Consider the following 17569-nt stretch of genomic DNA (forward strand, 5'->3'; position numbering starts at 1 on the left):
TTTCCTTTCTTCTATGGTCCACTCTCCTATCAGATTCCTTCTCCAATCCTTTGCCTTTCCCATGTATCACTTCCCAGCTTCTTAGCTCATCCCACCCACCTGGCTTCACCTATCATCTTCCAGCTTGTCCTCCTTTTCTACCTCCCTCCCCACCTTTTTATTCTGGCATCTTCCCCCTTCCTTTCTGATGAAATCCTGATGAAAGGTCTCAGCCTGAAACGTTGACTGTTTATTCATGTCCATACATGCTGCTTAACCTACTGAATTCCTCCAGATTTTTGTGTCTGTCACAGTGGAAGGAATGAATTCTGTCACTCCCTTGTTAATGAGAGAGGGCCTGTAGGGACATCAAAAATGTTGGAGTGAACAGTGCTTTTTGAGGTACTAGTGACCATGGTCTCTCTTTGCTGTCACATGGCAGGTGGTGGAATGCAGATGTTTTATGCTAGAATAAGTGGGGGAGGGGGAGTGCTTGATACTGCCTACTTCTGCTTATGTCTGGGAGGGGGGCAGGGAGATTTGGGGTTCTTCCCTTTTTCCTGTCATTCATTCTTTGGGGTTTTTCTTCTGACTCGAGGATGTCTGAGGAGAGAGAGAATTTCAGATTGTAGATTATATACTCTGATATTAAATGGAACTATTGAACTATCATGTTGCTCTGAATTTGCAGCATCTGAAGAATCTCTTGTATTGTAAATTGATAGTGTCAGTTTTATATAAAGTATGGTGCAAAACTCTTGGATAGCTTGGATGCCTATGACCTTTGCACAGAATTGTATTTGTGAACATGGAATGGAGAGCAGCTGATATGAAATCCATTTGATCATCCTCATCCCACATACCTAGTTGACCAAGATGCCCCTGTAATTTTTCATTACCTTCTACACTGTTCAGCATTCTGATTATTTTCTCAAAACACAGATGAATTGATCATAGTTCTCTGGGTTTTTTCATCTGCTAAGATAATGGATCCTTCCTATTTTTTCCAGTTTTGGGACATCACATTCTTCTTTTAACTCTTAGCCTATTCTGCTGCCAAAGAATACTAAATACTTGTTCCCTGTCCACATCAGTTAAATACTTTGCTATGCTTGAGAAAATAAAACAGAACACAGATTTACTGTATGGATAGATTACAATAGAGAGGAGTTGAGGAAATATATTTTCACCCCAAGGGGTGTTGAGGTCTAAAACTCACTGTTCAAAAGGTAGTCATCATTATCACACTTAAAAAGAACTTGGATATGTACTTGAAAAAGTACAAACTTCGGGGCTATGACTCAATGCTGGCAAGTGTGATTTGGCTGAATAGCTTGTTTGCAATGAGCAATGACTCAAAATGTAAAATAAGCTCCTTCTGAGTTGTTTTCTATGATTCTACTGTATGGTCAACATATATCCAAGTCCTCTCGAGAAGGAGATCCCAAGGAATCAAAATGCATTGTTTTCTCCTTGTGTCAGTTCTAAATGACTAGCTCATTGTTTTCCTTTCATTCTCCTTTTCAGTCTGACCTAAAAGGACACCACTCATGTTGTGAATGATCAAGTAAAAGACAAAATTGCCAGATGTACACAGAAAGTAGGTCAGCATCTGTGGAGAAACAAAAACATTTAATATCAAGTAATTTCTTTTAATAAATGCTGATAAAATATGGCAGACAATTTATGAACAGCAAGCTAGCACAATGCATCAATGACCATGATTTTAGTATTGTATCAATAGAGGGATAAATATTAGCCAGGGTGATCTAGATGAGCTATCATACACTTTATTGTAATAGTAACAAAAGATCTTTTCCATTGGAAATTTTGTCATTAAAACTGGTATAGTTTCTCTTTCTAAATGTGACTAATGCCGCAGAGATTGTTCAAGAGTAATTGTGATTTGTGATCACTTAATGATGACCAAACCATGTTTGGCTTTTTCACTGACTTTGTGCAACAGGTTAAGGTCATGCTCCAGCAGAGTGTAAACCAAGGTAAAACACCCAGCTCTTGAACATCTATCTGACTGATAGAGAACCGGTAAACATACAATTGACAAATTTCACTGTTTTAAGGCTATTTGTGACACATATGATCTCTTGTATCTTTTGAACTTCTCAAAACATTTTCACTTTTATGTTATTAATGTCTTATAACAGTGGCAAATTGGTATATTGATCTCACTGGCCTGGCCAACATTTGACTATTCCTGCCTGTTCTCGAGAAAGAATACTGATCAATATTTAGCACTGTCCAAAAGCAGATCTCCAGTGAGCTCCAGTACAAGCATGAACATAAGAACAATTCTATTGCCATGCTGCCCAAATATCATCTATTCTAACATTTCTGCATACCAAAGAAGTGTCTTGATTTTGTAATAAAAATGTGCTATTAAATTTAAGTTGCCTTGGAATATGGAATTCAGGAATAATAATTGTACAGTTTCCTCTCTTGCATTGAACAGATTGCCTCAACTAATTATGTAATTTTTAAAAGTGGAAAATCAGATGTCATTTGTGCAGGTAATCTTATTTCTATAGCAGGAGACTACAGAGATGCCTTTCATTTGGGACCACATTCACTGCGAACTCAGGCACTCTCAACCAAATTTCGGCACAGTGAAACACAAAGTCCCAATGTCCAAGAATGGAAAAGCCTACAGAAAGTGCTGAATGCTATACAGTCCAGGAAAAAAAAAACCCTTTCCACCATTGAGCACATCTACAAGTAGTACTGCCAAAAGAAAGCAGCATCTATCATCAAGGACCCCCTACCATCCATCCCACGCTCTCTTCTTTCTGCTGCCATCAAGCGGGAGGTACAGGAGACTTATGTTCTACACCACCAGGTTAGGAACAGTTATTACAATTCAAATCATCAGGCTCCTGAACCAACGTAGATAAATTCAGTGAACTAATTCCACAACCTATAGACTCACTTTCAAGGACTACAACTCATGCTTTTAATATTACCTTTTTACATATTTATTTATTATTTTGTTTTTTTATTGTATTTGCACAGTTTGTATTTTGCACATTATGTCTTTATGTAGTTTTTTACTGATTTTTATTGCATTTACTTGTCTTACTGTGAATCCCTGCGAGAAAATGAATCTCATGGTAGAAAACGGTGACCTACCAAAAGTCAAGTTTTTAAGCTCACCATTGGGAGGTGGTGCTTTAGCACTGCTGGCCCACCACCTCGAGGGAGTCTTGGTCATAAGCGGGCGAAACTCCTGAAGACAGATGGTAGATCAACTGATGATCCCACTGGTGATAGCACAGGACAGTTAACCTCTTGGTCCACGTGTATTTTTTTTTAAACTCTTAACTGCATTTATTTGTTTTACTGTGAATCTCATGGTAGTATACTGTGACCTGGAAGTACTTAGATAATAAATTTTCTTTAAACTTTGAATTCGCTAGTAATGAACACGACAGAGTCACAATCTCCCCTTTCTCCATCGCCCCTTTCCACTATTAACATATTTGGAAATATCAGTTATGATTAGCAATATATAAACTCCATCTTGCCTTCCACAGGAATAAATCTTTCAATTTCCCACTTTCTCCATTTTACCAGTTTTTGTACTCTGGGAAGCTCCATCTCTACTGAAAATCAGTAGGTAAATCAGAAGCTAACTCTTCACTAAACATCCTTTTTTTCCTCCCTCATATATTGTGACGTTGGACAGAATGTTTAACCCAGAAAAGCCCAGTTAGAATTCCTGCATGAACCAGCCAGAGTCTGATGCCACCCAAGAATAACAGATTGAAGTTCACTGCAGCAATTACATTATTTATATGTAAGACAACAATGAATGATTATTTCCTCCATTTCGAAGTCGTATTCCTTGTGAATTATAACAGTACAATATGGGCCATTGTAGTTACATAATTAAAGATTCCGTCATCTTGTATGTACAAATAAGCCAGAATGCTAATCGTGTTTGATCTAATATTGGATGCCTTTTTTCTTGAACTCGTGTCTATTGGTTCTGTGCAGAGCGAGCCCTCTCCCTGACACTGCTTTGTTCATATATTATCATGAGTCCCGCCTTTGCTAATTATTTACCACAGCAACAGCTGATGCTATCGATTCATCATTCTGAATTGTAATTCTTGCAATACGTAACGTTGTAAGAATTAAGCCGTGGCCACTAAATAATCCACAGTATATTCGTTGTATAATGGCTGCCTTGTTTGGTGGAAGCTTGGAAGAAAGTGACAAACAGAATATGGGTTATCATGTGTGGATTCGTGCCAATATTTTATACAGGTAAGTACTCAGGACTTAAAGGGGTCGGACAAAGGTCGAAACAGATCGGATGCTCGTGTGTTAATATGAAATTCAAGAAGAAATCACTATTCAAATATACAATAAAATACAATATTCAAATATACTTGATAATACTGTTTGAATTTAAAGTTTAAAATAATGAGTGTTATTAAAGGAAAATTTATTGTGTACCATCCAAATCGTACAGACTGTTTTCCCGCCCGGCAATGTTATAGCGTATTAAAAATTGTGGGTAATGCAGTTCGGTGCCACATTAAAAAATATATGCATTATTTAGCTGATATTAAGTGTGAACGAAAATTAGCTGTAAATTGCACGAAAGGAACAAGAATTCTCGTTCGATCCGTATTTTAAAGTCATTGGTTTCATGTTTGCCAGACAACCAAATGTTAACCAGAAGAAAACTTAAAAAGAATAAAAACCTTTCTTTAAAAACTGCAAAGTTCGAAATGTTACGAATACGTAATTGATTGATTCATTGGTGCTATTCCCGTTTTGAATCCACTATTCGATTTAGGTTAATCAATAACTTAACTTCCTCCGAATCCCAAGTTCACTTCAAATTGGATTTGCATTATATTAAGGATTTCGTTAAATAGATTACACACTGATACACATAAAACGTGCCGTTTTGTCATCTGTGTAAATGTGGGTTATTTTTAATACAGGATGAGCTGTCCTAATTTTAAAAGGCTACAATGAAATTATCATCGTTTGTCTTTGAGGATGCTGCTTGCATGTCTCCAAAATTCTGTCTTATTTTCGTAATTTCCACTGCCTAAGACATTGTTTCTTTTTTAATAAAATTTTAATTTCTACTCAATACTCTAAACAGTAGATACATTGTACTATAGTGGACGTACCATGCCCCTCAGCCAACAAGATGACTTGAAGATTTCTATGCACACAATCTCAGATCATCAAGACATGATAAGGTGAATTGTTTCCATTAAAAGAGAGGGATAATCCGTATTAAACGCCAATCATCGTCGGGAGACTGAACATTGCTGAATTTTATGATTCCAGAGAACTACATTGCTTTCAATTAAAATTGCCTTACAATTGCTGTGTTTTTTTTAATTGTAAGTCCACACCTTCCCGGTGCGTTCAGCGATGTAGCTGTCACTCCGCGGCGGCGTAACCTGCGTCTCATTAATGCAACCTCGTGCCTCTGATACCAAAACCGAAAGGGTTTGAAAGCGACCCCTTTCTATTGTTGCTTTCAGTCAGTCATTTAGCCGGCGAGCTTATGACAGCTCCTGCCAGCATCTAAGTGGCTCCATCTGACTGGCAAGAATTCCCGACGTTTCGTTTTCCACCTTTGGTTCGCTGTGTACATCCAAGGCTGAAATTGCAGTAACTACAGTCTGTTCTTTGTTATTGTACAGGTGAAGTTGATAATATCTCTTGTCCTTTTTCAATTCGAGCTTTGTTGTATCCCGCAAACTGTCAATTATAGAGGAACGATTACACCGGTGTACTGGAGTCGGGAAGAAAACTAATTTGATTATTTTGCTTTCCAAATAGCCGAAATGGATGAACAAAATATTCTGAAGGTGGCAACTATACGTTAAAGGCGGCTTTGTTCATGAAACCGTTTACTTTCACATCGCCAACAGATGCATATCTAGAATGGTGAACTGCTCACTTTGTGTTCTAGATTGCAAACAAATTTCTAGATATTGCTTTGTTTATTTATGGAAAAAAGCTGTAGATTAGTTTTCTAGTCGAAGGTCGCGCTTCCTGGAAATAGATTCTTAAACCTGTCATTGTTATAAGTTTACAACCACGCCCGCAATATATTTGAGTTACTTTGTGTAAATTTAGCATTGGGTTATTTAAAATAATGCGAACATTTAGAGACAGTATCCAGTAATGATGGTGTTAAGTGAATAATGATTAACCGGGAAAATCAAAAAAAATCACTGTATTTTGTATTATCAAATGAATCAAAATGTAAACAATACTTACACTATACTGTCCACGATATAAACACAGGCAGTATCGCAGAAATATGTGGAGATTAATACTGTATTCACTCTACAACCGATATGTAAATCCTTAGAAATTAATCTCACCCTTGCATATTATCGAATTACGCGAGAACACAGTCGATTGAAGTACAAACAATGTAGATCTCTGCCTTTGCTTCTTGATATGTAGGTGCTTTTGGTGACAACTGTTTCCTCCATTGGAATGGTGTCCGTCGCTGATGTGCTCTGTTATTCTTGCCATTGAGGACCATTTGAGGAGTTGTAAGGAGTTGGAGCATCTGAAGAGCTAGAACTCCCATGATCAAAGGGAGACTCCTTGGCCTGATGTCTTCCGTTGTGGCCCCAGTTCAAGAGTTCAACAGGATGGAGACCAAGAAGGTGGAACTGATTCTGGTAAAGGAGCAGAATGGCGTGCAGTTTACCAATTCGACGCTGGCCAGCTCTCCCCAGCCCACTGGGGAGGGAGTCGGTGAGACCCAGGTTAGGCAGACCTGGGCCAAGAAGATCGATTTCCTCCTCTCGGTTGTCGGCTTTGCAGTGGACTTGGCCAATGTCTGGAGATTCCCTTATCTCTGTTATCGCAACGGCGGAGGTAGGAAACGTGGACAACGCTTGCCCTAGTACTAACCCAAATTTATTGTCTTGTGCACAACTACGGTGAGGTAGAGGTCTAAATAAATACAGCAGCATCACAGGAACGAACAGATTATGAATTGTACATAAAATTATATCATATGTTGCAAAAAGACCGTACAAACGCAGGACATCAGTGCCCAAACTAACACGCATTGAGACGAGCACATGAAAGTACGAAGCGGTGGTCAGTAGCGGTCCATTGCTACTGATACTTAGCCTCTTTCCTAATCAGCCAAGAAAATATGCAACGTCTTTAAATCAGTGCTAAGAACATCTCGGATAGGAATGTCCAGGAATAGGACATTAAATAGAATGATGACTGTTTAATAGCTTGACCGGTTTTCCGAGAGGCTGGTCAGGGGGAGGGAGAGGGAGAGAGAGAGGGAGAGAGAGAGAGGGAGAGAGAGATGTGTGAGACCATTCTCCACACCGGCATACTCCAGTTTTCGATCACATCCTACTTTGTATGAAGTTATTTAAGTGAATCTAGGTTTAGAAACGAATGTTATATTTATATTAGTCGCGATGTATATATAACTTAAAATAAATAATAGCAACGTGGAAGTATTTGAAATCCCCCGTACCTGTTGTCCTCGATATCGCACTCGGACCGCATGGGAGCACGGCTCGAAAATATCGCCTCTCAGGAAGTTCAAAGTAAATTTATTATCAATGTGCGTCTATGTCAGCATACACTGCTACTCTGAGATTCATTTCCCACTGATCCGCCGTGAGTGTGCTAAAGAGATGCTTTTCGTCCCAGGAGCTTTCCTCGTCCCGTACCTGTTCTTTATGTTCATCGCCGGCATGCCGCTGTTTTACATGGAACTGGCTCTGGGGCAGTTCAATCGGGAAGGCGCCGCGGGGGTCTGGAAGATCTGTCCCATATTTAAAGGTGAGCAACTCTTCTACATTTGCAGCAAACTCTGGTTTCAACTCCCAGTCATTTCCTATCGGCCTGCGTGAGTAAAAGTTTCGGGGGAATATCGAATGTCGCTTCATGAGACAACCCGGTGTGTCGTGTTAAAGCAGAGTGTTTATTCCCATTCTGCTAAACGCCGGCAGCTGGTGAGTGCAGTTATCACTGTTGTTTGCCAACTGCCTTTTATGTTGAATGACTAACAAACACTATTTGCACTAAGAGGTCGCTTTGAGCAGTGATAGAGCCCAAATGGAAGAAAATCACTTCAAAATTGGTGCTATATAGACACGTGCTCTTGCTAGCTAACGGAGATTTTAAGGCAACAACCTCACCTGAGTAGCAAATGCTGCTGTGAAATACCTGAATGATGCTATTGGTGATAGTGACACTGTAAAAGTCTTCCATCTTATTACACCCTTGTAAACGTCACGCGTGTTTTTTCTCCCTGGTATCCAATTTGCTATTCGTTGTAATATATAAAGAAATGATGATGTTTGAAGTTTTAAGAACAACATTTGGTTTTAGTTGTGAAATGGCAGGTGCGGGAACCTGCACCAGACCCTGATTCTCCGTGATCTGCTCCGCTGTTTTAGGTGTTGGCTTCACTGTTATCTTGATCGCACTGTATGTCGGCTTCTATTACAATGTCATCATCGCCTGGGCTCTCTATTACCTCTTCTCATCCTTTACAATGGAACTGCCATGGACACACTGCAACAACAGCTGGAACAGTCCCAATTGTTCCGAGGTCACCAACTTTACTCGGCAGAAATACTACGAGTATAAAACCAACCCCGCCGCTGAATATTACGAGTAAGTAGAAACGCTTGGTGGTGATTACTCTTGGTAATGGAGTACCAATTGCCTGTCATGGCATGGGGCTACTGTTCTTACTGTGCTGGGATACTAGTTCTGATATTGGTGGCGATAAAAAAAATGTCACAACTTAGGAATGAGCTCAGGGGTAGTTTAATAGGGGTTGTAATTCCGAGCCAGTGAATGACGGCTGGTAAGAGGCACTGGCTTTTCTGGCGTGCATATTAAAAGAACAACGATAGGGTTATCCCCTCTTTCTGTCTCTTGGCTCACAACTTGTATTTTTACTCAGAGAGTGGTTGGTGCGTGGAATGCACTGCCTGAGTCAGTGGTGGAGGTAGATACACTAGTGAAATTTAAGAGACTACTATACAGGTATATGGAGGAATTTAAGGTGGGGGGTTATATGGGAGGCAGGGTTTAAGGGTCAGCACAACAATGTGGGCCGAAGGGCCTGTACTGTGCTGTACTATTCTATGTTCTTTTTTTTTTCATTTTCGTTTACTTTGTTCCTTCTTTCTCTGTCTATTTTCAACTTTCATGACCATTGCTTCACAATCCTCCTTGTTCTGACTACTTTTCATATAGCATTCTACTGTATATATATATTACTAATATATATCATCTGTGCGTCAGTTTTGGTTCGTGGGCAGTTTTTCATTGATTCTATTGTATTTCTTTGTCCTGCTGTGAATGGCTGCAAGAACATGAAACTTGGAAGAAAACTGTATATTTGATAATAAATTTGCTTTGTACTTCAATCATTCTATGAGCTTTCTTCCCCCTGTTCATAGCTCATGAATATTGATCATTACTCCAATGTATTTTGTTTTCTTTTTAATTCTAATATTGGCTACGTCCAGAATGACAGTGTAGTGACATAATGCTTAGAAAGCCTCTAAGGAGCCGCTACATTTAAAGAAAGTTTTAAATTCCCTGAGCGATCAGGTCTTTTTCAAGGGCAACCTGATTTGTATAAGTACCATCAGTTTGCACTCTAGCAGGTATGGAACCAGCATCCGAGCTGGATGAGAAGGTTGCTTATGTCGTTAAGGTATTAAGAACCCATTCCAAAATCAGAGGGAAAAAAATGCAAAGTGGAAATAGAAGGCATTGTTTAGGTGAAAGAGCATTTGGGAAGGTAGCTATTGAGAGGTGTAACAATAACCTGCATGAATCTGAAAAGAACAGAGCATGCAAGAGTAAGGGACCACTTGCAAAGAAGTAAACAGAAAGAAGTTCTTTCTCTTTATCTATATTATTCAGGGCTCTTTATCTGAATGTGTACATTCATTTATATTAAGGCATCCGTTAGTCTTGCAAGACCATGGATCTGTGCCTGGAAAGTCTTCACTCTCCAGGGCGCAGGCCTGGGCAAGGTTGTATGGAAGACCGGCAGTTGCCCATGCTGCAAGTCTCCCCTCTCCACAACATCGATGTTGTCCAAGGGAAGGGCATTAGGACCCATACAGCTTGGCACCAGTGTCGTCGCAGAGCAATGTGTGATCAAGTGCCTTGCTCAAAGACACAACACGTTGCCTCGGCTGGGGCTCAAACTCACGACCTTCAGATCGCTAGTCGAATGCCTTAACCACTTGGCCACGTGCCCACACATTCATAATACCAATGTATAATGAAATGGAAGAGGTAGCAGCAGAAATGGAAGTAAATGGTTCTGATCAACAGCCATTTCAGAGTTAGGTTTGTTGGGACCTGAATAAGGATACATGGCATATCTGTAGGATAGACAGGATGAGAAAGGAGATGGAATAGTTCTACTAGCAAAGGAAGAGATGGGAAATTGGCTCAGAAGCTACAGATGCAGAATCAATTTGGGTGGAGTTCTGAAATAGTAAGGAAAAGAATTCACTGGTTGCTGTAGTATATGGAAACCTTACAATAGTTATACTGTGTGATAGAATATCAATTGAGAAAGAGGAAGGGGCTGGAAGAAATGGACTGCAATAAGTCCATAAAGCATAGGAGCACAATTAGACCATTTGGCCCATCGAGTCTGTTCAGCCATTCAGTCATGAATGATTTATCATCCCTCTCAACCCCATTCTCTGCCTTCTCCTGTAAACTTTGATACCCTCACTAATCAAGAACCTATCAACCTCTGCTTTAAATATATCCAATGACTTGTCTTCCACAGCCATCTGTGGCAATGAGTTCCACAGATTTGCCACTCTCTCGCTAAAGGAATTCCTCCTCATCTCTGTCCTATGGGACATCCTTGTATTCTGAGTTTGTGCCCTCTGATCCTAGATACCCCCACTATAGGAAATATCTCCTCCACATCCACTTTACCTAGGCCTTTCACTATTTGATAGATTTCAATGAGACTCCCCCCTCATTCTTCTAAACTCCAGTCAGTACAGGGCCAGAGTCAACATACTCTCCTCGTGTGTTAACTTTTTCATTTCCAGAATAATTCCCATGAACCTCTCCAATGCCAGCTCCTCCTTTCTTAGATAAGGGGCCCAAAATAATAATAATAATCATGGTTCATTTTAATTATATAGATTGGACAAATCATATTAACAAAGGTAGGTAATGAAGGTGTTTTGAGGAATGTATCTGGTATAGTTTCTCAGAGCAATATGTTGAGGAACCAACTAGAGAAAGGCTATTCTGGATCTGGTGTTGTGTAACAGGATTGGATAAATTAATGTTTTCACACTGAAGGATCCTTGAGGAAGGAATGATCATAGCATGGTAGAATTATAAATTCAGCAGTTCAGCAATGAAGGTAGTGTCCTAAAACTAAATGAAGGTAATTAAAATGGTATGAGGAGAAAGCTGGCTGAAGTGGACTGGGAAAATAGATTATAAATCATAGATTAAAATGATAGATGAGTAGATGGAAGATATTTATTTCACAATCTTTGGCATTTGAGAATAAAAGGTTCTATAAGATGGATCCACCTGTAATTCTGAGGCAGTAAATGAAGGTTGGTAATGTGTATTAAGAGAATAATGGTGTGCGTATGATAAGGCGATTCCCTCTCTCTATCTCTTGGCATCACAACATGTGTTCTCCTTTCAAAATGCACACAATATGATCAGTAGCAAATTAAATAATTATGAATATATTTTATAAACTAGCAAAGGTTAATACAAAAATGTAAAGAGGAAAAAAGTAATGAGAGTAACCTAGCAAATAATATAAAACCAGTCTGTAAGTGGTTTTACAAGAGGGAAGCTGAATCAGTATGAATAACATCAACTGAACTAATGCCCCAACCTGTTGGCTTTTCAAGGACTTTACAATTCATGATCTCAGTATTACCTGTTTACTTTTTTTTTGTATTTGTACAGTTTGTCTCTTGCACAATCTATGTGTGTAATTTTTCATTGATTATATTGTATTTCTTTGTTCTACCATGAATGCCCACAAGAAAATGAATCTCAAGATGGTATATGGTGGCATGTATATATACTTTGACAGTAAATTTACTTTGATTACTGGTCATACAAAGTCTCTCGAAAGTCCCATCATCTCACGCAGACGGTGAACCTCCAGTGCCGCAAACTTGCCGATACAGCATCCTGGAAGCATCCAACCACGGTCCGACTCTGAGTCCATCCGAAAACTCCGAGCCTCCGACCAGCTCTCCGACACCGAGCACCGAGCACCATCTCTGCCGAGCGCTTCGACCCCGGCCCGGCCGCTGAGCAACAAGCAAAGCCGAGGATTCGGGGCCTTCCCCTCCGGAGATTCTTGATCGCACAGTAGCAGCGGCAGTGAAGCAGGCATTTTCAGAAGTTACTCCAGGTGTTCCTCTGTGCTTCTCACGGCTGTCTCCATCAAATCCAGATTGTGCACGGCCCCCCTAGTTAACACATACGATATTCATTCGGAACGGCCACGAGCGCTGCATTGCGCCGCCATCTTCTCCTCCCTCCTTCCCTCCAAATTATTGCTATCACTAAAGAAAAAGTGCAAGCTGAAGTAATAGGGTTTAATAGGTCCCCATGGATCTAATAATCTGCAACCTCGGGTCAGCAGAGATGGTGGATGTGTGTAGAAATCCTTGGATTCTGGGGGAAGAGCTGGAGGATTGGAAAGTCATTAATGTAATGCCATTATTTGGCAAAGGAGTAAGTCAGAAAGCCAGACACTCCGCATACCTGTCATTGGGGTTTGGGGGTGGGGGTGGGGTGGTGGGGGAGAAGGAATGCTGGGATTGCTCATCCTCGGTAGTAGAAGTGGTTGGTCTGCGAGGTACTTTCAGAGTAGCATAGACAAATATTTGCAACGCGTTTTGTATATTGTTCAAATAGCAGTCAATGTATGAGGACTTGGAATGATTGATAGGGTGTAATCAAACAGGCTGCTTTGTCCTGAATGGAGGTGAGCTTCCTGGGAGCTGTTGGATCTGAACTTGCGCCTTGTAGGAAGTGAGTCACTCACCATGGGATTCCCCGCATCCGGTCTTCTCTGGTACACCAGGCTGAGCTTTCAGTAGATGCTGATCACCTGGATGTTGAAAGTGGAAGACCTGGTGATGGTAATTTATTTGAAAATCAAACAAGGCTCGGTCTTGTTTGAAATGGTAATTTTCTGGCATTTTAGTGACATGAATGTTACAATGCTACTCCAGCCATGGCCTGGATGTTGTCTAGGTCTTGCTGCATGCAGGTACTTACGGCTGTACTTACAGAGGAGATGTGAATGGAATTAAGTACTGTGCAGTAGTTAGTGAGCATCCCCACTTTGGTCAAGTTATTGGGTATATTGAAAGTGGAGCCTGAAAGATTCTTGTTGAGTAAGAGTGGCGGGAGGAACTCCTGCTTTGGTGCCCTGGAACTGGGAACATTGAATCAAATAACTGTAACCAACTTCCCTTGGGGTGTTTGCACTCGAATGCCCATTGAGTTCATTTTTACAATGCTCTTTGATGCCATTTCGATCCAATGCGGCCTTGATGACAAGAACAGTCATTCACTTCTCACCCAAACTTTTGGAGGAACTCAACAGGTCAGACAGTATCTGTGGAGGGGAATAAGCAGTCAATGTTTTGGGTCAAGACTCTTCATCAGGACTGGCTCAATACGTTTACTATCATAAGCATGAATTTATTTTCTACATTTTATCAACTGAAGGTGTTACATAAACAGAAGTTGATCTGTTTGCTATAGGGTAAATGGACAAGTTGTTGCTTACAATTCTCATAAGTGCTTCAACAGGTAATGTGCTTATAGACTGAAGTACATATACAAAAGAGATGGAATTCTGTGTCTACTAGTTTCAAAAACAAAATTGTGTGATTTTATGAAAATCCTGAAGTTTTATAAATTGGTAATTTGTAAGTTTGAATCAAACTGGAGAAAGGTAATAGCAGATTGAAGAGATGCAATGATTTTTACAAAAGAACAGTTACCAGACACATTTATAAAACATAAATAAGCTGAAAGATATTAGACAAAATTCAAGGATTTCCAGTGAAATCTCACAAGGAGAAAATGCTCAGATTTTCTGATTCTTTGAGTCACCATCCAGAGGCAGAGAGGCAGATGGTTTGACTATTTCAGTGTTCAGCAAATTGTACACAAAGTGAATGGTGAAGTTAACTCATTCTGTTCCCACAAAAAAAAAGTGAGGTAGGGAGTCATTGGGTATATTAAAAGCAGAGATTGATAGGCTGTTGATTACTAAGGGCATCAATTGTTACAGGAAGATGGCAGTAGAGTGGGATTGAGAGGGATAGTAAATCAGCCATGATGGAATGGAGGAGCAGACGCCATGGGCTAAATAGCCCTATTCTGCTCATGTGTTTTACGGTCCTGTGTAATCTGTAAAGAAAAAGAAATTTTTTCCCACTAATTTGGCTGAGTAGAATTTTAGACTGCAGGTTGAGGAACAGTCACCTAAAGCTATTGAGGTATTTTTCTGAGAGGGTCTCCTGGGCTTTTGACTGCAATGCCTGAGTGGAAAGCAGTGGTACCTGTCATACTAAGCCAATTGAAGGCCAGAAGAGGCTTGTACATTGTATCACCCCCTTCAAAGGGTTCATACTTCTACAACACCTACCCTACTGCAAGGGAGCTTTCTGCTTAGTCCTCATATTCAAGGTGCTGATTGCTGTCCAAAATACTTCGGGACTACCTGGTGCAGAGTCTGCTGCAAATTGAAATTCATGCTTACTGATAACTTTATACCAATCACATGTGTGTTTACCCTGAAGAATGGAGATGAGATGTCTCGAGGTACATGTCATGAATTAATCTGAAGAGACTGCAGATGCTGGAATCTAGAGCAATGCACAACACAGGAAGAACTCAGCAGGCCTCGCAGTATCTGTAAAAATGCTGAGTGTCCATTTCTCTTCCCAGATGCTGCCAGACCCACTAAGTTCCTACAGCACTTTGTGTGTTGCTTTTCAGAATGCTGAGTTTTCAGCAGGTCTGCTGATTTTCAGAATTGGCCTCAAATAAAAAAGTGTTTTGATGAAGTTATTTGTACAATTTGAAATGAAAGGAGCTGCATTTTCTTAAAATAAGCTGCTACTAACTTCCATAGTGCTTCAAAATTTTGTAATTTGTCCCTCTCTCTGGAGAGTGAAGGATCAAACATTGTAAATTATAATGCAAATCAATCATTCATTTGATGTTATATGTCATGTCATTTTGACATAGCTGATCATGGTCTGTCCATGACCATGATTGTTCTTGGCAAATTTTTGTACAGAAATGGTTTGCCATTGCCATCTTCTGGGCGGTGTCTTTACAAAACAGGTGACCCCAGCCATTATCAATACTCTTCAGAGATTGTCTGCCTGACATCAGTGGTCACATAACCAGGACTTGTGATCTGCACCAGCTGCTCACACAGCCATCCACCACCTGCTCCCATGGTATCACATGACCTTGATCATGGGGCTAAGCAAGTGCTACAACTTGCCCAGGGGTGCTAGCTGAGGGAAGCAGCAACTTACACCTCCTTTGGCAGAGATGTATCTCCACCCCGCCACCCAAAAATTAATGATCAGGTTTGTGATCACCAAATTCAAGTGCAGAGTAATTTTTAAACTATTCTTGTCTGTGTAAAGATGGTTGTTGTTGTTTCTGAACAGGCGTGGAATGCTTCATCTTCACGAAAGTACGGGGATCCATGACATCGGCAAACCCAGGTGGCAGCTCACCTGTTGCTTATTTGTCGTTATTGTGATCCTTTACTTCAGCCTGTGGAAGGGCGTTCGAACATCTGGCAAGGTGATCTCATTATTCCATTCTATTCTACCATTGCACTGACATCTAGATTCAACTAGCAACATACAAGGTAGATTAAACTTAATGCAGAAGCTGGAAATCCACAGCAACACACACAAAATGCTGGAGGAAATCAGCAGGCCAGGCAGCATCTACGAAGAAAAAATGAGCAGTTGATGTTTCTGTCCAAGACTCTACATCAGGACTGGAAAGGAGAGTTCCACTCTCCTGGCCGCTCCCAGTGACCCTGCAGCTACCCTTTAAAAATATCTGAATCTGTCCCCACTAATCCAGTCAGCGATGGTTTCCAGACAGTGTGTCATTGCATTTTTCCTCACTTAACTCTTGGTTCTTTTACTTATTACTTTAATGTCTTCTTTTTCCTATCTTCTTTGTCAATGGGAACAGTCTTTCTTCTCTCTATTCTCTGCTTGTTTCTGAATAGCTCTATTAATTCTCCTCCTAACCTCCTCTCTCCCAGGAAGAACAATGCCATATCTTCTCATCTGTCTCCACAACTTTCCTTTGAGCATATTTGCATGAAGTGTTGTCATAAGAAAGTTACGTCCATCATCAAGGGCCCCCACCATCCAGGTCTTGCTCTATTCTCACTACCACCATCAGGCAGGAACTACAGGAGCCTAAGATCCTACACTAGCAGTTATTACTCCAAAATCATCAGGCTCTGAAACCAGTGTGGAAAACTTCTCTTTCCTCAGCTCTGAACTAATCCCACAATGTACAGACTCGCTTTCAAACACTCTACATTTCATGTTCTCAGTAATACTTATCTTTTATTTTCAAAGTTTGTCATCTTTTGTACATTGATTGTTTATCAGTCTTGTTTAAGTATAGTTTTTTATAAGTTCCATTGAATTTCTTTATTTTTCTGTAAATGCTTACAAGAAAATGTATCTCAAAGTAGTATACAGAAACAAATACATACTTAGACAATTTTGACTTAACTAAAGCAGCCATGATTCTTGGAATCATTTTGGTAAATTTCTCCTGTGTTCTCACCAAACAATCATTTTCTAAGGTGTGATTCCACGAATTTCCAACTGTACTTCAGCCAGTGCTCATGAATGACCACCATGACTTCTTCGTTCTTTACTCTTTACCACCTTACGCTTTTTATTAACAACCAATGCCCAACAACCAACATTGGTTGTCTCAATCTGGCCTGCTATTTTCAATGAAACTTTTATATAAACCCCAAATATCTGTTCTTGTACCTTGTTTAGAATTGTGTTGTCCAAGTTTTATTGCTTTGTCTTATTCTTCCCATTAAAATGCAACAGTTCCCATTTCTTAGTATTAAATTTCATCAATTGCCCATTTGCCTGATCAACCAGTCTGTCCTTGGTCTATTACTGTCCTGAATCTGAAATAAATCACAAAAGCAGTCTACAATTTTAAGATAATAAGTAATGTAACATTTAAAGTAATTATTATACCCTGTAGCTTAATTAATTTTCAAAGCAATTCCTGCTGTGATCTAATTTCTTATAAGCATTATTACGATGACCCTGTCTTCAACTAAACGCCTCAGTGGGCCTTCTACAATGTGACTAAATGTAGTAAAGCACTTTCCTTATCTTTTCGTCTGGGCGGAAAGCCACAGCCAAACATCGGACTCTCTTCCAAGGATTGTGTAGTAGGGCTATCAATTAAAATGGCAATCATTTGTGGAAAGGGCTGA

At 40.1% G+C, this 17569-nt stretch overlaps 1 protein-coding gene across 1 annotated transcript in view; it reads left to right on the forward strand.

Moving 5' to 3' along the window:
* Positions 1–6575: 6575 nt before the first annotated feature.
* The window catches only part of slc6a3 (solute carrier family 6 member 3), a 41932-nt gene continuing 30938 nt past the window's right edge, over positions 6576–17569 (forward strand). The window contains exons 1-4 of the mRNA XM_063069604.1: positions 6576–6870; positions 7678–7809; positions 8430–8649; positions 15732–15870. Of these exons, the coding sequence (XP_062925674.1) occupies positions 6576–6870; positions 7678–7809; positions 8430–8649; positions 15732–15870 (786 nt within the window). The remainder of the gene's footprint in view (positions 6871–7677; positions 7810–8429; positions 8650–15731; positions 15871–17569) is intronic.

The sequence above is a fragment of the Mobula hypostoma genome, chromosome 17, assembly GCF_963921235.1.
Source record: "Mobula hypostoma chromosome 17, sMobHyp1.1, whole genome shotgun sequence".
NCBI lineage: Eukaryota > Metazoa > Chordata > Chondrichthyes > Myliobatiformes > Myliobatidae > Mobula > Mobula hypostoma.